Here is a 21054-nt window from a genome sequence, read left to right as displayed (position 1 = left end):
ATATTCAGTAATCTTCACCAACACCATAATTCAAAGGTATCAATTTTTCTTTGATCTTCCTTATTCATTGTCCAGCTTTCACATGCATGTGAAGTAATTGAAAATACCATGGCTTGGGTCAGGCACACCTTAGTCCTCAAAGTGACATTTTTACTTTTTAACATTTTAAAGAGGTCTTCTGCAGCAGATTTGTCCAACGTAGTATGCTGTTTGGTTTCTTGACTGATGCTTTATTGGTGTTCTCATGGATTGAATTGTGTCCCCCCAAAATGTGTGTCAATTTTGTTAGGACATGATTCTCAGTATTGTGTGGTTGTCCTCCATTTTTGTGATTGTAATTCTATGTTAAAGAGAATTAGGGTGGGATCCTAACACCCTTACCCAGGTCGCATCCCTGATCCAATGTAAAGGAAGTTTCCCTGGGGTGTGGCCTGCACCACCTTTTATCTCTTAAGAGATAAAAAGGAAAGGGAAGCGAGTATAGAGGAGGGACCTCATACCACCCCGAAAGCAGTGCAGGGAGCAGAGCGCGTCTGTTGGACCTGGGATCTCTGCGCGGAGAAGCTCCTAGTCCAGGGGAAGATGGATGAGAAGGCCAACAGAGAGAGAAAGCCTTCCCCTGGAGCTGACACCCTGAATTTGGACTTTTAGCCTACTTAACTGTGAAGAAATAAATTTCTCTTTTTAAAGCCATCTTCATGTGGTATTTCTGTTATAGAAGCACTAGATAACTAAGACAGGCTTTGAATGTGGATCCAAGTAAAACAAAATCCTCGACAACGTCAGTCTTTTCTTTGTTTATTATGATGTTGCTTATTGGTCCAGTCGTGAGGATTTTTGTTTTCTTTGTGTTGAGGTGTAATCCATACTGAAGGCTGTAGTCTTTCAAAAACACGGGTAAACATCTTTCTGGTATTCTCTGCTTTTAGCCAAGATCCATCTGACATTGGCAATGATATCCGTCATTTCACATCATCTTCTGAATACAGTCTGAATCTGGCAGTTCCCTGTGGATATACTGCTGCAACCATTTTTGAATGATCTTCAGCAAAAGTTTACTTGGGTCTGACATTAATGATGTTGTTAGATAATTTTCGCATTCTGTTGGATTACCTTTCTTTGGAATAGGCACAAATAGGGATCTCTTCCAGTTGGTTGGTCAGGTAGCTGTCTTCCAGATTTCTTGGCATAGATGAGTGAGCGTTTCCAGCCTTTCGTCCTTTGTTGAAACATCTCAGTGTTCTCTTAGTTCCTGGAGCCTTGAATTTCTCCAGTGCCTTCAGTGCAGCTTGAACTTCTTCCTTCATACCATTGGTTTTTTATCATATGCTATCTCCTGAAATGGTTGAATGTTGACCAGCTTTTTTTGGTATAGTGACTCTTTGTATTCCTTCTATTTTCTTTTGATGCTTCCTGCATCCTTCAGTATTTTGCCCACGGAGTCCTTCAGTGTTACAGCTTGAGGCTTGAATTTTTTCTTCAGTTCTTTCAGCTTGAGAAATGCTGAGAGTGTTCCTATGTTTTGATTTTATAACCCTAGGTCTTTGCTAACCAAAGGGTCGACAGTTCGAATCTGCCAGGCGCTCCTTGGAAACTCTGTGGGGCAGTTCTACTGTGTTCTATAGGGTTCCTATGAGTCGGAATCGACTTGATGGCACTGGGTTTAGGTCTTTGCACGTTTCATTATAGTACTTTGTCTTCTCAAGTCACACTTTGAAATCTTCTGTGCCGCTCTTTTCCTTCATCATTTCTTCCATTTGCCTTAGCTAGTCTATGTTCAAGAGCAAGTTTCAGAGTCTCTTTTGATACCCATTTTGGTCTTTTCTGTCTTTTAAATGACCTTTTACTTTCTTCACGTATGATGCCCTTGAAGTCATCCCACAACTAGTCTGGTCTTCAGTCATTACTGTTCAATCCATCAAACCTTTTATGGGATGGTGGGATATACTTAAGTTCGTACTTTGACTCTCATGGACTTGTTTCAATTTTCAGCACCTTCAACTTGAACTTGCAGGTAAGCAATTGATGGTCTGTTCTGCAGTTGGCCCCTGGCCTTGGTCTAGCTGATGATACTGAGTTTCTCTATCATCTCTTTCTGCATATGTAGAATTCCACAATTTGATTCCCATGTGTTCCATCCAATGAGGTCCATGTGTATCATCGCCATCTATATTGTTGAAAAAAAGTATTTGCAATGAATAAGTCTTTGGTCTTGTAAAATTCTGTCATGCGATCTCTGGCATCATTTCTATCACGAAGACCGTATTTTCCAACTACTGATCTTTCTTTGTTTCCAACTTTCACATTCCAATCACCAGTAATTACCAAGTGCATCTTGATTGCATGTTTGATCAATTTCAGATTATAGAAGTTGGTAAAAATCTTCAATTTCTTCATCTTTGGCATTAGTGATTGGTGCATAAATTTGAATAATAGTTATATTAACTGGGCTTCCTTGTAAGCATGTGGATAGTATCCTATCACCAACAGCATTGTACCTTAGGATAGATCTTGAAATGTTCTTTTTGACAGTGAATGTGATGCCATTATTCTTCCGTTTGTCATTCCCAGTATAGTATACTGTATTGTCCAATTCAAAATGGCCAATACCAGTCCATTTCAGCTCACTAATGCCTAGGATATCAATCTTTATGTGTTCCATTTCATTTTTGACAATTTCCAATTTTTCTAGTTTCATACTTTGTAAATTCTGCATTCTTATTCTTAATGGATGTTTCCAGCTGTTTCTTCTCATTTTGAGTCATGCCACATCAGCAGATGAAGGCCCTGAAAGCTTGACTCCATCCACGCCATTAAGGTTGACTCTATTTTGAGGAGGCAGCTCTTCCCTAGTTGTGAGGGGCTTATTTTTTGGTACTGTATCAGATAGTGTTTTGTTGCTATTCATAAGGTTTTCACTGGTCAGTTTTTTCAGAAGTAGATCACTAGGTCCTTCTTCCTAGTCTTTCTTAGTCTGGAAGATTCTCTGAAACCTGCCCACCGTGGGTGACATAGCTTCCAGCATTACAGCAGCATGCAGGCCACCTAAGTGGGGCAAACCGACAGATGAGTGGTGGGTAAATGTAGCTGGTTCTTAATCTATTATAAGCTTGCTGTGTTGAATTTGATTGCTAAAACTGAATTCAAATGAGAAAAGAATTGGTTCTAAAAGTCAGTTCCTGCTTTAGAAGGATGGTCATCATTTATTTTTAATGTTGTCATAGAATTTTAATGTGATAGTGTTAGCGTAATGCCACTTGGTGATTAATCTTCCTCAAGCACATATCTGATCATGTTATCCATTTGCTGAAAAACCTTTGAAAGCTTGGTACTCTCTCAACCATATTTCTCACCTTCCTTTCCAATATCTTTTTAGCCCACTTGGACTATCACTGTTCATAAACAACCATCCATAGCCAACTCTGCAACTCTTGCTCACGCTATTGTTGGTCATAAATGATTGTCTGTTTTCTGTCAGTGACCAAATCTTTTTTTTTTCTTCACACTTTGGTTTGCCTGTTATCTGCCTATTTTAATCTTTCTCCCTGTCTGTGATATTGCTGATCAGAGTAGTTTCTCTTGAATTTACTAACTTAAATTCATCTGTTTCATCAGCTAACTTTGATCTCACTTTTCTCCTGGCCAATCATATTTCTGCATATCTGTATTTCTCATGCAGTATTTTCCTCAGTGTCCAGTTCAGTGTCTTGCACACAGAAGGAGTTAAGTTAGCTATGACTGGTTTTGTTTTAGCTTGAGTCAACCATATTTGAGATTTCCCTGTTCCAGATTCAGAAACTTTCCAGGAACATCTATGCATCAGAGAATGTGTAATTCTTATTCAGGATTTCTTCTTGGCTCTGGAAGGAACATACTAAGTTATTTATTTATTAAAGGGTTTGTTTGGCTAGTATCTAAGTCCATAGTATATTTAAGTGGAATCAATATGAGAATGAACATCAGAGACCTGGGGCTAGCCCTTTCTCTACCAAAATCTACCTACCTTTCTTTGGATTAATTACCATATCTTCCTCTGCCTCTATTTCTTCATCTCTAAAGTGTGAGCATTGAATCAACTTTATAACATTGTCTCTAGCCAGTAATACAAACTTCTCTTTGTTGTGTGCCTACTGTGTGCTAGTCATTCTTACTTTACTAGATAATGGTATGTAGATCCTCATTCTTCTGAGAGGTAGGTGTTACAGAGTCTGTTTTACTAATGAAGCTGCCTTGGTTCACAGACAGTAAACAGTTGCTCTAAGTTCACAGAGTGGCAGAGCTGGAATTGAACTCAAGTCTGTGCAATTTATGCTCTTTCTATGATATGTCATTGTTTCGTAGAGTCATTAAAGTCTCATTTACTCTTATGAGTTTCTGCAAAAAGTACACAAGTGCCATAGATGAAAATCTTATTTAAAAAATATATTCTTCAGAGTACCTTGGCTTCTTTGAGATTGATTTTCAGTTTTTGATATGTGTTTTCACCGAATTGCCCAATCTTTTGTGTTGGATGACTCTCAAGTATGAGTATAGGAGAAATTGTATTATGAAATTTTAGTTACATCAGTGAACAAATAGTCATTGTTGCCACCTACACTGTAGTCTACTTTATATCTGTGAACACCTCATGGAAAATGCTTTAAATGCAGGCTTAGGAATTCTTCACGAATATCAGAAATAAGAAGGAAGGTGGGTAGAAAGATTTTGCATGTTAGGCAGAGCAGATTTCTTTATTCTGTAAATTTTCACTATTATTCTTCTACCTTGTCCAAATTTTCCACTTCTCTAATGATAAATATCCTTTTGTAGTCAACATTCATAAAATTATAATCTTAGATGCGTGATAAGTGAAAGTTAGACTTTATGAAGGGCTCTATCCATACTACTGATTTCTTTTGTAGGATATCTTTTTTATTTTTTTTATCTTTATTTTAATGCCTTATTGTTATGAATAGGCTTTGTGTAATTTTCTTGGAATTTGAATACTACCATTGCAGCAGTTACAAAGGGAGATAATGGCAGCCAAAGCCAATCAATTTTTTAAAATTTTTATTGTGCTTTAAGTGAAAGTTTACAAATCAAGTCAAAAACTCTCATACAAAAATTTATAAACATCTTGCTATATACTCCTAATTGCTCTCCCCCTTATGAGACAGCACATTCCTTCCCTCCACTGTCTCTTTTCATGTCCATTCGATCAGCTTCTGACCCTCTCTCTACCTTCTCATCTCCCCTTCAGACAGGAGATGCCAACATAGTTTCAAGTGTCTACTTGATCCAAGAAGCTCATTCTTCACCAGTATCATTTTCTATCCCATTTTCCAGTCCAATCCATGTCTGAAAAGTTGGCTTTGGAAATGGTTCCTGTTTTGGGCTAACAGAAGGTGTGGGGACCATGACCTCTGGAGTCCTTCTAGTCTCAGTCAGATCATTAAGTCTGGTCTTTTTACGAGAATTTGAGGTCTGCATCCCACTGTTCTCCTGCTCCTTCAGGGATTCTTTGTTGTGTTCCCTGTCTTGGCAGTCATCAGTTATAGCCATAGGAGAGGACTCTTAAAAGCTTGCACCTGATTTCCTTTGACTTTGCTCCATGTGTTTTTTTCCCTTTTCTGATTTTTTCTTTCTTTCTTTCTGTTTTGCTTTGTATCTTTTCACTGTAATAAATCTGAGCCAGGAGTGTGACTGTATGCTGAGTCCTATGAGTCCTTTTTAGTGAACCGCCAAGCTTGGGGGTTGCCTTAGGGAACCTCACACAACTATCCATCAACATTTTTTCCCTACATGCAAAAGGAAAGAGAAAACAAATGAAATTTAATTGTGTTAAGTTTTAGGTTTAGTTGGAGTTTTTTTTTTTTTTCCAGAAAGAATTCTTGGTATAAAGGAGGTTTTTATGGTTTTGGATTGTTCATTTCTTTTACAGTGTTTATATAATGGGAAACAAATTATGAGCTTAATTAAGTGATATGAAATTTAACCAATCTGCTTTAGTGGCTGAGATAATTTCACACAATTTAAATGCAACAAGTTCTTCAGAGTAGAAGGTGCCTTCAGGAATGTATAATAGTAATAACAGAAATGAAAATCATTATAATGGAATAAATAAGAAAATTGCTTTTTATTTAGCAATTCGTATAGTATATCTGGAAAATGCTGATATTTCCTGTATGTACCTACCCTGAAAGCATTTATCCATGGGTTAATGACGTGTTTGTTCTTTCTATGTAAATGTGTATATTATGAATGCGTGTGTGTGTGGGTGTGTGTGTGTATGAAAGGATTCATTGATGAGAGTTCTATAGTATAATCCTTTGACCGAAGGGGAAGAAATGTTTATTAAAACTCAGTCTTCATGATTGGTTATTTGAGGAAGGTAAATCTAAAGAAAATATCAGAACAGTGGCTGAATAGGATCTGCTGAGGGAAGAATATAAGAAGTAATTCTTTGATGAATTTTAGCTGAAGCACAATACAGACTCAGCAACCCTATATGACAGAGTGAAAATGTCTGATATGGTTCCCTATGCTGTGGTCTCTACCAGAGCAGATCACCAGACATTTTCTCCCACAGAGCAGCTGGTGGGTTCTGGACTCCAGGGCAGCAACAACAAAAACAATACAGACTGGCAAAGCAGTAGCAACAGTTTCCAACTCAGGGCATTCAGAGACGGTGTTTATCCAGTTCAAATTCAAACCTGCCTTCCCATCAGTAGACAGAACCACAATTATTTACAATAAGAACTATACCCTTTTCTGTTAATTTATGCTCCTATATCCAGTCAATGGTGTGTTTTCAAATATTCTTTTAAGTGAATTATTGTGTGTAACATGTTAATAGGAAGGTCTGTCATTTTTAGATGTGAGAACAAAAGAGTTTATGTGCCTAAGCTCTGGGCTTGTATATATTAATCCTATGCTTATTCTAGTTTCGCTGTAATTACAGAAGGATAAATAATGCTCAATTTCTGTTGCTTTTTGTGTTCAAAAGAGTTACTGGAGAAATCGGAGGAATTTTGTACACTCTTGGGTCCATTATAAATTTGAGACTGTCTGACTAGTTCCTTAATTCTGTTTGTCAGCTTGTAAGCATTTATCTCTTTTTCGTTTCCTTTTTCCCTGCAGTGATTATTTTAGAACTTCTTACTAATTAAACGCACAATTCCACCTCCATTTCTGTCCTTGCTTAGCAGAGAGAGCCTTTACTGCCTTTTTAATGGAAGTATCTTTTAGTGATCAGCTGGGCATCAGATAAGTTCACTTATTTGACATGCTAAATTTAAGATGCCTGTGGGATTCCAGGAAACCCTGGTAGCATAGTGGTTAAGTGGTACGGCTGCTAACCAAAAGGTTGGCAGTTCGACTTCACAAGGCACTCCTTGGAAACTCTATGGGGCAGTTCTGCTCTGTCTTATAGGGTCGCTATTTGTCAGAATCGACTTAATGGCAATGAGTTTTGGCATTCCAAGTGTAGGAAGTCATAATGCAATTAGATATTTAAAGGCATGGAGTTGAGGAGATTGGTCTGGCCTCTGAATTAGAAATCACTTATATCTCTATTGACCTACACATATACTTACTACCAAGGATATTGTATAATGGGAGGATGCCTAATTTTGGAACCCTGGAGAGTTATCTATATTTTAGAGTTAAGTGGTAGAAGAAGAGACCCCAAAGGAGATCATGAAGGAACAGCGAGAAAAAGGAGGACTAGAGAAGAATGGCATTATGAAAGCCAAAGAAGAAAAGAGGCTTAACAATAAGAAGAATTAATTAACAACGTTACATGCTATAAGGAAACTAGGTGAGGAAAAATTTTTAAAGACTTCCCTGCATTTGGTTATGGGGACCTTTAGGGACGCTATTTCTATTGTGTGTTAGGAATAGAAACCAGATCCAGTGAACTGAGAAGTGAATTGGAAATAAGATTGTGGTGCACCAAGCATTGATTACACTTTTCAGGAGTGTGGCTTAGAAGGCAGAAGAATACAGGGTGTCGGTTAGAAGATAATGTAGGGTTGAGTAAGGCTTTGTTTTGTTTTTTAAATCATTATTTTTTAAGATGGGAGAAGTAGAGCAGAATGAGCCGCTAGGAAAAGAGATGATCAAGACATGGAAGAGTTGGTTGTTATAGTGAAGCCCTTGATGGTCATGAAAGGGAATAGCAAAGGTAGGCTTATTTGTCTAAGGAAGAAAAATTTCTTTTCCTCAGAGGTTAGAGGGGAGGACATAAGACTAGACATTGGTAAGTTTCCGGATGGCAAGAGTAGGAGAAGTTTGGGATGTCTCGCTTCATGACCTCAATTTTATTTCTTAAGGAAGAACTCTTATTACACACTAAAAGTGAGGGAAAAGATGTTAGGGTCACAGATGAGACATTTTGGGATGACCATTGTGTGAGCTGGTTAGAGGCATACAGAAGAATTTCTGGGCACCGAGGAGCTGGCACACAACGTCCAATCACATTAACTGATGCCCGTGTGTGATGTTCTTTACAGCACTCAGTAACCTGGTGTAGGAAATGGGAAATTTTTGAGTTTACCCAGAGTTGGTGGTTTTGCTATTCAAGTTCAGTGGATGAGCAATTTGAAAAAGGAGTTCGAGCTGTGCCAAGAGAGTGGTTAAAGTGAAAGATTTTGGAAGTTAGGTTAGACAGCCAAGGATTTAAAGCCAGCAAAAAGAGTGGCACCTTCAAAGAGAGACCCTCCCTGGCCACACTGTAGAAAATAGACTCCTTCAGGTAACTAACTCTTCATCACATTTTAGCACCTAACACTATCTACTGTTGTAATTTAGCTGTTGGCATGAATAGCTCCTTAGTTAGGTTGGTAGCTCCTTTGGTGTTGAACCATGTCTCAAAAATCTTTCTATAAACCATCCGCCTGGCACATAGTAGGTGTAACCACCCTCCCTGAGTATTTATTGGGAAAAAAAAATCAGCTCCTCCTCTCGTTTGTTGTAGAAATCATTCGAATACTGGTTGTTAATAAAATTGATTTCTAGCATAGTGGTAAAACTTTTAGAATAAGGGCAAAAGGATAAACCACGATCACTAGGGTTTTCTGATCTCATTTTAGAATTTTCCACACAAACAAGTGCACAGTTCTCAATTTACTATTTTGTTTGGGTGGATAAAGGAGTGACTCAGCTCTTCCAGGCTGCACTGAATTTAGCAAACTGAACAAATACAAACTTGTTGCTCTGAAAATGAAGCTTATTTTTGAAGCATTATTATGATTTTTTTTTTCTTTTGCCATAATATCAAAGCATGACTTTAATCATGGAGGAAAATTAAATTGAACCTTACTTGAGCCACAGATCAGATCTAATGGAATCTGGAACTGAAAATTCTACGGTCAGGGCCAGAGCAACTTGGTAAATGTTTCCAGTGTCTTCAGTTCTCAGTGTCTTAGTACAATGTAGATGATAATTATTGTTTATCCAGCTCACAGCATCATGCTAGCATGAGGTCATTCTTACTTGAACACACATCCTTTTCATTTCACCTTTGTTACCCAGGTATTTGGAAACTAAGGCTCAGAGGGACAGGTTATGGGTATGTTATGTAAGCACTTAATTTATTTGTCATTCCCTTCCACAGCTTTACAAGAGTGGCTTAATGTTAATGTTATAACATTCTTTTATATGTTTTATTATAAAAGCAATGTCCTCTCATTTTTAATTTAACCATTTGGTGACCTAGTTATTTTCAGCTTTGAATTTTTTGTTGATACCATGTGTTTTCATTAATGGAAGCATGCTGAATCATTGAGTGTGTCTGAAGTTTTGGTAGATAATATGGATTTTTTTTTTTTGCTCCCTCCCACAAGCCTACCCTAAGTATCAAGTGGTACATATGAAGTACCAGTAATTATACCCCAGAGTCCCCACCAGGATCTATTGGTACATATGTGTAACAAAGAAAGATTTTCAGAATTTCTATTCTTCCTACCCAAAATTCAAATACCTCATGCAATACCTTGTAAAAACATTAATTTATGGCACATGTCCATTTCTTCAGTTTCAAACAGTCATAAAGGCCCCTGCTTTGTGGCAGTACCCACTGTCAATGGTACAGCAGCTCCCCAATAAACCCCAGAGGCTGAAAAAGCTCATGGCCACTGTATGTACCACCAGGCACGAAAGGGTTAAAAATAGACATTTTTTTCATTCTTCTCAAGTTAAAGTATATATTATTCAGAATGGATTTAGTGTAATTTCCAAAGGTATTATTCATTTTAAAGAGAGTTCAGGTTTTTTCTTGGTTAGAAAAATATTACAAATAATTTAAAATTAAGTTTATTTAAAAATCTATATTACTATGATTCATGTAAGCTAGAGCTAAGTACATCAGCTTATTATGTTGTTTTAGTTGGAAATAACCTAATCTGTAAACACTTTATTGGGAGCTTTTTAAATGGACTTCCAATATAGTGTTATCTATACTGATGCTTCTGTCCTTTACACTTATTTTATTGTTACTGATTTTTATTTTAATATAACAGAATTTTACGTGCTTCTGGAAAGTGAAATGTTAAATGTGATTGCTGGTAATTGTTCTCTGACACATTTTAAAACATTGACATTTCTTCAGTTGGACAAAAACTAGGTTCTTACCAAAGTAATGCACATTGTTTTTCTCATCAACAATGACTTCTACTTTAGTAACAGTCAATTGCAAACATAGATATTTTCTCTTTTTGGATAATAAAGTAGCCTAAAAAAAGATAACATTTCTACAAAAAATTATTCGCCACTAATGGGGTTATAAAATACACAGAAAAAGGCTCACGTTTTCTATATTAATTGCTAATGAGATTTAATATGGATTATTCCCATTCCCATGATGTTAAAGATTATTGTCTGATAACATGTTATTCAACTTTGGCAAGAATATGCTCCTAATATTTCACACACTTTATTTCTAGAACTTAACACGGGAATTGGAGAACAGGGAAAAGCAGCAACTGCAGATGTTGGATCGACTTAAGGAGATCCAGAATCACTTCGAGACATGTGAGACCGAGCGTAAGCGTGCTGACCTCCAGATCTCCGAGCTGACTCACCACGCGGAGGATGCGACCAAGCAGGCAGAGCGGTACCTCAGTGAGTTCCAGCAGTCAGAGGCCCTGAGAGAGGAGGCAGAGAAGAGGAGAGAAGAGCTGAAATTGAAAGCTCAGGAATCCATTAAGCAGTGGAAGCTTAAGTATAAGAAATTAGAGCGGGAGTTGGCGAAACAGTCTGAAACTCTTGATGAACTGACAGACAAGAATAATCAGGTATAAAAGTGAAATTCCTAAGGCATGGTCTTTGCTGTGACCAACCATTCACTCATCCATCCTTGAGTGCCGGTCTGTGTATATGATCTATTAATATGTCCTTGATAAAGGGTCTGTTTGTCTTGGCTATTTCAAGATAAAACTATTTATTTTTTTTAACTTTCTTAATAGCTTAACGTTCCATGGCTTTTCAGAGTTGGCCCTTAAAATAGATCACCACCAACACCATTTAGCTTTAAGTTCCCTAATTCAAATTGTTCTATAATATTAAATAAAAAAATCACCAAATGTTCCTTGACATCCCTTGCTCTTATAGTGGTTAGTTGCCATAGAGTCTGTCCTGACTTGTGGTGGCCCCATGTGTCTGGAATAGAATTGCTCCATAGAGGTTTTAAGGCTGTGACGTTTCAGAAACAGATTGCCAGACTGTCTCCCGAGGTACCTGTAGGTGAGTTTGAGCTGCCAACCTTTCGACTAGTAGTTGAGAGCTTAGCCGTTTAACATCCCTAACGTGTGTATTTTAAAATACTGTTTATTTGTACAATTTTACTTAAGTATTGGTTAGAAAGAAGCATTTAAAAATGCAGTAATTACTGCGGGTCCATTATCTGGCAGCAGCAACAGTAGATTTAGTTAAATGAGTGATACCGACAATTTAAATGACTGAATAGTGTTATTGGATCATAGTCCTCTTTAAGACTCTGCTTCTGTGCCCTTTTGATAGCAACTCAAAGCATTTTACTTATTCATGTATGCATTCCATGTTATCTATTCTCTTGTATAATCAGTTTCTCCATGTTATCTATTCTCTTGTATAATCAGTTTCTCTAAATGGATTTTATGCTCCTATGCTGATTCTCAACTATATCCTGGGGTTGAATTAAACCCAGATGTTTATAAGATAATAAGCAGGGAAGTCATGATGGATTTTATCCGTGTTTAGTCTTGGTTTATCACTGATACTTTGTTATTTGTCACTTGCCAAGAACTCTGAATGTTTCAGAAGAACAATCATTTGGATGAGTTGACTTTCTGTCAAAAGAAAACGAAGTACAAGGCAATTGTATTTATAAAATCACTTGTCAGCACTTAAGAGTGACAGATGAGCTGTCATGGAAAAGATGTTTTACCTCTTCCATATGAATTTCTAGGAGCCCTGGTGACACAGTGGTTAAAGCACTGGGCTACTAACCAAAAGGTTGGCGGTTCGAACCCACCAGATGCTCTGAGAGAGAAAGATGTGCAGTCTGCTTCTGTAAAGATTACAGCCTTGGAATTCCTATGGGGTAGTTATCCTCTGTCCTATAGGGTCGCTGAGTCAAAACCAACTCAATGGCAGTGGTTTATATGAATTTCTCAGACATAGGGAAGATGAAGAAAGTGATCACTTTGCATTTACTGTGGAGTGCTTTTCATTTTAACTCATCTGACTCGTGCTGGGTGCTTGGTTGCACTGAGGTAAAGCCGTTCTAAAGCTTTCTGATTTTAATCTGACTTATTTGTTCTCAGGAAATTGCCCTACCTGTATTATTCTGTTTTCAGCCTGGTTTGGTTACTAGTTCGATGAACCCTAACTGTAAGGGAAGTAGCTAGAGAGAGGAGTGGTTGAGGAGGTTGATTGATTGAGAACCATCTGGGGATTTTACTAAATTAAAGGAAATTTAGAAGGGCCCATGTCATCAGACAGTATTCCACTCTATGGTGCTGAGAGTTTGCTGGATTGAGCTTTTTGGAATATTAAAAATTATTAAACAATCATTTCCCAGAATACTCCCGGTATAATTATTTTTATCACTTAGCACTGCTAATGAATGATAAGCAAAGAAGTGGTTTTAAAGTGATTGCCACAGTTAGGATAGTATCACAATTATCACAGCAGGCATTGTAGTTTCTCCTTTAAAACCCTTAAAAATTAATGGGGCATGTCTCAGAGCAACGGTTAATCAAGGAAGAAAGGGTGGGAAACATTTCATTACAAATCTAGTGCCCAGTAAATCCGTGATGTAGAAATACATTGTAAATAATTTTGAAAAAAAGTATGTTTTTATATCTTACTGAATATACCTTTAAACTAAAAAGAAAACCAAACCCGTTGTTGTTGAGTTGATTCTGACTCATAGTGACCCTGCAGGGCAGAGTACAAGTGCCCCATCGGGTTTCTAAGGCTATAAATCTTTATGGAAGGTGACTACCACATCTTTCTCGTTTAGGTGCCTGGTGGGTTCGAACTGCTGAGCTTTTGGTTAGCGGCTGAGTGCTTTAACCACTGTGCCACCAGGGCTCCTTGAATACACCTTTAAGGAGTATTTAATTCTTAAATATTCACATTACCACCTTAAGGCATTAGGAATACAGTCTACCCCCTTTTTGTTTTTAGGAGTAATTATTTTCAAATAGTAACTGCAGCTTGTATTTGGAAATATATATTAAAAGAAAAATGATACCGATCCACAAATATAACATTGTGGTTTGTGGAATAAATTAATTGTTTAATAAGTAGCCTTGTTGAGCCATTTTATATGCTCAAATGATACAATCTTTGTATTTGCAAAACAATTCTGTTCCTAATGCCATTTCTCTTTTTTAAGCATAATTTATTTTCTTCTTTAAGATTTGCCACTTAAAAAAATACATTAGAAGGCAAAAGACATTTATTCCCTTTAAAATTGCTCTGATTCTTTTTTCTGCCTTATACATTTTGGAATCTTGGTAAGATTATTGTATATACAGTTGGCCCTCATTATCTATGGGTTCTGCATCCATGGATTTAACCAGCTGCAGATTGAAAATATTCAGGAAAAAAAAAAACAAAAACAAAAAGTTCCTAAATTCAAAACTTGAATTTGTCGCCCTGAGCACTGCTGGGTGCATGCGAATGCAGCAATGTGTGGGCATCCCCTTGGGGCAGGCTCCCACAGAGGATCTGTCTCTCTCTAGTACTCTGGCTTTGAGCATCGTGGGCCTTGCATCTCGTTCGTTCACTACTTGTGTTGTGTGTACACTTTGTTTCTATGAAAAAACGGCAGTGAAGTGGTCAGAGCAGTCCCTCAAAGCCTAAGAGGAAGCATGAAGTGCCATCTGTCAATGAGAAAATAAAAATTTTAGACCTTTTGAAAAGTGCCCTGTCGCTTGCCGAAGTGGGCCACATAAGATAGGTGAGAATGAATGGAACATTCCCACATTCAAGCAGAAAGAAGCTGAAATTCATGGAAGTGTTAGTGCTGCCTCTACACTGGCAGAGGTGGTATCTCTGGTTCATGATAAACTGCTTGCAAAGACTAAGAAAGCGTTAAGTGTAAGCTTAACAACTGTTTACATAGTATTTACATTGTATTGGATATTATAAGTAAACTCAGTATAAAGTATACAGAGGATATGTGTAGGTTATATGGAAACACTATGCCATTTTATATAAAGGACTTGAGGGTCTAAGTATTTTGGTATCTGAGGGGATCCTAGAACCAGTCCCCCATGGATACCAAGGGATGACTGTATATAATGTTTCAAAACTACATCATTACTGAAGGAGATGTAATATCAAATAAATAGCATATCATTGCAGAAAAAAACAAGATTGAATTGCTAACTTTCCTTAAAAGGCAGTGGCATAGATGTTTTCATCAGGGAATAAAGGAATACATATTGGGAGACCTAAAATACTGTTCATACAAATAATTTAGTCATAAATTATGATATTTTTGTCTATTGTTTTCTTTTTTAAAATAATTTTTATTGTGCTTTAAGTGAAAGTTTACAAATCAAGTCAGTCTCTCACATATAAACTTATATACACCTTACTACATACTCCCATTTACTCTCCCCCTGATGAGTCAGCCCGCTCCCTCATTCCAGTGTCTCCTTTCGTGACCATTTTGCAGTTTCTAACCCCCTCTACCCTCCCATCTCCCCTGCAGACAGGCGATGCCAACATAGTCTCAAGTGTCCCCCTGATGCAAGTAGCTCACGACTCATCAGCATCTCTCTCCAACCCACTGTCCAGTCCAATCCATGTCTGACAAGTTGGTTTCGGGAATGGATCCTGTCCTGGGCCAACAGAAGATTTGGGGACCCTGACTGCCGGGGTTCTTCTAGTCTCAGTCAGACCATTAAGTCTGGTCTTTTTATGAAAATTTGGTGTCTGCATCCCACTGTTCTCCTGCTCCCTCAGGGGTTCTCTGTTGTGTTCCCTGTCAGGGCAGTCATCGGTTGTGGCCAGGCACCATCTAGTTCTTCTGGTCTCAGGATGATGTAGTCCCTAGTTCATGTAGCCCTTTCTTCTTTTTCTTTTAATGTAGGATCTTGAAGTCATTGGATTTATATGTGCTTTCAAAGTGACAAAGGAAAATATATGAACTTGGACTCTCATCATAGTGTATGCTTTTCTGAGTGTTTCTAATTTTTTTCATATTCTTTTTTAGCATGGATAATGGGAAAGCTTTCTAGGTTTTTTTTCTTTTTTTCCTTGCTGTCTTTCGCTTTCATGCTTGGTGAAGTAGAGGGTCAGCAAAAAAGAGGAAAACCCTTAACGAGATGGAATGATACAGTGGCTGCAGCAGTGGGCTCAAACATAGCAACAATTGTGTGGATGACACAGGACTGGGGGGTGTTTTGTTCTGTTGTACATAGGGTCACAATGAGTTGGGACCAACTTCATGGCACCTAACAACAACAACAGAGGGCTGATGTATTAGTATAATCCACCAATCTTTCTGTGTTTTCCTTTCCATGTAGAAAAATGGTGTTTTTAAAATTTCCCTATTTAACTTTTTTCTAATTAAAAAAACTGTGTATTCTTTGCAATCAGGCTTTTGAGGAGTTGGTTCCTATTCCTATAAGTGCCATGGTTTTAGATAGTTTTTATTCTTCTGGCTTCCTACAGCCATTTCAGTCCTGCTTTCTGTAGTCTTCCCTTGCAGCCCTTCTTCTTTGGAAGCTGGGTTTACCTAATCATAAATTTTCTTCTTAATCTTGTTCCTGATCACTACTTATTTTTCCATTATGCCTCTGCATTTCTTCAGGGTTTTGGCACCTGACTCCCCCTTGACATGTATCATGTATCTTGCCATCATCCTTGTTGACCTCATTGTTCAAGTCAGCAAGATATTGAACTCCATTATCCTTATACTTCAGTAATTTCCTATTTCACAGTGACCTTCAAGTCACTGTATTTCAGCAACTGATTTCTGTGGTTAATATTTGTTGTCATCTGTAATTGTTCTATGTTCAGATCTTCAGTTCCAAAATCCCAGTCTCTGCTTTTTCACAGTCCTTTTATTTCCTTGCTTTTTTTTTTTTTTAACCATTAACACCTGGTTTTGATTTTTCTGCATTCCTCTGGTTGATCTGCCATTTCCTGAACTTAGGTTTTTTTTCCTCCAGTTTAGATTGGACTTCATAAGAAGCTTTTTTGATGATATGCTCACCAACATCTTCAATTTCTTCCTCCTGCCTCACACATTTTAGTCATCTTCAATCTAGAATCAACCTAAATCTCTGCTTTTTTCACTCTTGCTACTGAATGATACCAGCAAATTTTTATAGATGTATCAACTAGCTCTTGTAGGTATCATGGTTACCTGCTTCTACCCCCCTTTCAATAACTAATATAAACCAATTGTTCCTAGGCACACGACCCAGTCCTGAATGAGGAATGAAGTATGAAGTCTGTTGGGGAGCTTCTGGTAAACGTTTAGCTTACTCAAAAATGATACATAAGAAGAGAGATTTTCTTCTGGATATGGTTGTTTTTGGCTTTTATGCCTGGAGTAGCTGAAGCTTTCTTACTTCCACCTTGAGGATGAAGCTATACACAGAGGAGGTATTGCTGAGAGAGTTGCAGAGAAGTGGAGCTAGAGCCTTGACATACTACATCTGGAGCCATTCTGCTTAGAGTGATAAGTGTCCTTGTGGTTTAAGACCATTTGCATCTACATTTTCTCTTACTCTCAGCTTGAAGACATTGATATGAAATTTAAATTTTAGGAGTGAGGAGCTATAAATAAAAAAATCCTAAACTGTAGGATTGACTTAGTGGTGGCAGGGGGTGGGGGACGGTGGGTTGGGAATGGGTCAAGGAGGATAATACTATTCAAATGGGATAGTTGTTGAATCTTCATGTGTACTTGGAAGTATTTGGTTAAACCATCAGAAGTTGTACCTTGGGTAATTGATGCTGTATCTCAGAGTATGGTATTAAGTAACTGGTAGAAAAACTTAAGGTTGTTGGAGTATGCTGCTGTCTCCTTATTTTAGCCTTCAGAAAAATCCTACAAAAGAAGTTTAGATTGAAGCTCCTCTGTCTAAAAGCAGAGAGGAAGAATTATTTTGTATGAGGGGGTCTGAGGTCTTCCATCTGCAATCCAAGTTAACTGAGTCTGTGTCCAATAATTTGGAGTATTTTAGGATTGGAAAAGCAAAATTATCTATCTTAAACTGAAGTTAGTTCAAGCAGGAGGGGGAGGTGGGACACTTAGTGGAAATAAAAATGAGGTCAAATAGAAGCAAGATTTTTCAGTCCCCTTTCCATTAGTTCTAGTTAAGCATTCCTGGTCAGATACCAAAAAACCAAACCCTTTGCCGTTGAGTTTGTTCTGACTCATAGCAAACCTGTAGGACAGAGTAGAACTGGCCCATAGAGTTTCCAAGGAGTGCCTGGTGAATTCTAACTGCTGACCCTTTGGTTAGCAGCTGTAGCACTTAGCCACTATGCCACCAGGGTTTACCTGGGCAGATAAAGGGAACCCAATTCCACTGTTGCGAAAAGCCTCAAGAAAGAAGCTATTGAACTGAAGTAAAAACAAAACAAGGCAAAACAACAAAAAAAACCAAAAACCAAACCCGTTGCTGTAGAGTCAATTCTGAGCACATAGACAGAGAAGAACTGCCCCATAGAGTTTCCAAGGCTGTAATCTTTATGGACATAGATTGCCACATCTTTCTTCAGCAGAGTGGCTGGGGGATTCGAACTGGTGACCTTTTGGTTAGCAGCTGAACACCTGACCACTGCGCGAGGGCCCCTGGGAATGGCCAAGTTGCTTAGGGGTGGTTAGAGACTGACATTGTGAAACTCAGAGACAATGTCTAGACAAAGTCTTGGGCTGTGGCTACTAGCTAAATAACTAATCAGAAACAAATAGTTTTCAAAAACTATCCACCTTCTCCTCACTTTCCGATTATCTCGTTAATTAACATTCCACATTTACAATAGTAACAAAAATCTACTATTTTGCACATTAACAATGTATATTTGGCAATAACAAATGCCAAAGTGCAAGGCGAGAGTGACGCTGGCTGTGATGGTTAAGGTGATATGTCAACTTGGCTAGGCCATGCTTCTCAATAGTTCAGCAGTTATCTAATGATGTATTAGGCAGTTAATGCAGTGAAGTAGTCATCTTCCACTTTGTGATCAGATGTGGTCACCCTCCATTTTTACACAATGCTGATTTTGCATAAGGACTTGGTCTTGGGAACCTAACCATGTCAATAAACAGGGAGAGTGTATTGCCAAAGAAGTTCCAAACTTGACCAACATAGTTTGTGACTGGCTACTCCTAAGGCTGTGGCTTTGTTGTGAATTGATGTGATACCTGGGACACCGAAGGGGGAGCAAAGCATGGAGAATTGCAGAGTTGCAAGAGCCTAAGCTTCAAAGGATCTTCTTGAGCCACCCCATCTTTATGGGAGAAAAATAAATATCCTTGCTTTTTAAGCCAATTTCAAGGAGACATTATAATCTTTTTATAGTTACAGGCATTTACCAGATAGAGCTTTGTCATGAAAACATGATTTTTTATCTTCAGGGTGACCTGCCAATTTCTTAGCTCATGGCTGGGGAGCCATGTTATCTGTTCCAAACATTAATCACTATATGTAAACTACCTCCCCTCACTCTGAGGCCCTTCCCATGATATCTTTACAATTGAGAATCCATAAAACTTGAGTTCTTTCAGTTTCTTCTCTATTGTGGCAGGCAGAATGGTCCACCAAAGATATCTTACCCCAATTCCAGAAACCTGTGCATATGATGAGATATCACTCCCATGATTACATTGTTATATAGCACAGTTGACCTGAAGGTACAGAAATTATCCAATTAGACTTAATCACAGCTCTTAAGAAATAGAGACTTTTTTCTGGCCGATGGGAGGAGGGTAAGTCAGAGAGATTCAAAGGACATGTTGTTGCTGGCTTTATAGATGGAAGGATCTGTGAGGCAAAGGTGGCCTCTAGAAGCTGAGAACGACCCCTGGCCAACAGCCAGCAAGAAAATGAGGACGAGAGTCCTACAAGTACATGAAACTGAATTCTGCCAAACCTGAGTTTGAGCTTAGAAGTGTGTTCTGTACCGAAGCCTCCAGAGAAGAGCCCAGGCCAGCCAACACCTTGATTACAGCCTTACAAGACCCTAAGCTGAGTACCTCAACTGTACTTCTGACCTATGAAAAAATGAGATAATAAATGGATGTTGTTTTAAACCACTAAGTTTGTGGTAATACACATCAATAGAAAAAGAATACATGAACCTGAGGCTTGTCTATATTTCTAGCTAATTTTCTTGCCTTTCTTACTTGTTTAGATATACAAATAGCTTTATTTCTTTTCAAAGTTAACTCATTCATCTACGTTCCAGTCATTCCACTCCAGGAACTTGCTTCACCAGTTACTATCTCTTTCATAGTTTCAGTCACTGCCTTGCATTAATACCTCCCTGAGACCTGGTTCCACCTTGAACTTAAATCTCACTCCTATTCTTTGTTTCCCTTTTCCCACTAATCTTTATCACAATCCTGTGAAATAGACATTATTATTGTCTCTATTTTACAGATGAAGAAACTGAGGCATAGCAAAGATAATTTCCTTAAGGCCATAGAAATACTAAATGGCTGGACTGAGAACCAAATTAAGTTCTTTCTGTTTTCAGAGCCAACTGCTTAATCACTTCGTTTTATATTTTTTATTTTTGTGGCCCCATTATGTTCTTTCACCCTATCAGAACTGAGATCGATTTGAATAAACTCTTTATGTATTAAATTCATTTTGAGATACTGAGTTGTGGCAAATTATTTTACACTGAAGTATATATTGAACTGCAAAGCTCACAATTATTTCCATTTTAACTCATTATTTCTAATTCCGAAATGAGAAATTTGTTTTTCCTCCAGTTCAAGCCATGATGGGCATTGGTAAGATTGACCTTGGTACCAGTGTTGTTGTGAACCAAAAAAAAGAGCAACCTTAATTCCCTTGGCTGCCTGGTTTTTTCATTTGCATTGGTTGGGTGGTGAGCATTAGCGACCAGAGAGTTAGTTCTTGGCTTCTGTCCCTCAGTATATATCTTAACCCTCTGTAGAGGTGGCCAGAGGGTGATGGAGGTCTGGTGCCTTGAATTTTTCCTTGAGTTCCTTCCAAACCTCTTCTAATTTTAAATTAATATCATTTCTACTTTTCTGGGAACTTCAAGACTCCAAGTTACGTACCGATGTGTACCTTATCACTACGGATATTATTTTATTAATAATGACTGATTGTACTGTAACCTTTCTTGGATTGTGCTTATATGCTTCTCTATATTATTTTTCATCTCTGTTTTGAAGTTTCTTCTTTTTAAAAGTATATCATTAGAGCATAAATTGTTTTTATTTTAGGAAACACTGTATTTTTTCAGGAGCCCTGGTGGCACAGTGATTAAGAGCTCGCCTGCTAGCCAAAAAGTCAGCAGTTCAAATCCACCAGCCACTCCTTGGAAACCCTATGGGGCAGTTCTACTCTGTCCTATATA

The 21054-nt window shown here is 38.0% G+C and overlaps 1 protein-coding gene across 10 annotated transcripts in view; it reads left to right on the top strand.

The window, feature by feature from the left end:
- The window catches only part of CEP128 (centrosomal protein 128), a 523299-nt gene that overhangs the window by 163098 nt on the left and 339147 nt on the right, over positions 1–21054 (top strand). For all 10 annotated transcript variants that reach the window (XM_049899763.1, XM_049899764.1, XM_049899760.1 and 7 more), the window contains one exon: positions 10923–11273. In XM_049899763.1, the coding sequence (XP_049755720.1) occupies positions 10923–11273 (351 nt within the window). The remainder of the gene's footprint in view (positions 1–10922; positions 11274–21054) is intronic.

The sequence above is a fragment of the Elephas maximus genome, chromosome 10 (genome assembly GCF_024166365.1).
Source record: "Elephas maximus indicus isolate mEleMax1 chromosome 10, mEleMax1 primary haplotype, whole genome shotgun sequence".
Taxonomy (NCBI): Eukaryota; Metazoa; Chordata; class Mammalia; order Proboscidea; family Elephantidae; genus Elephas; species Elephas maximus.
Note: the sequence above shows the minus strand (reverse complement) of the source record. Positions and strands in the feature narration are given on the sequence as shown.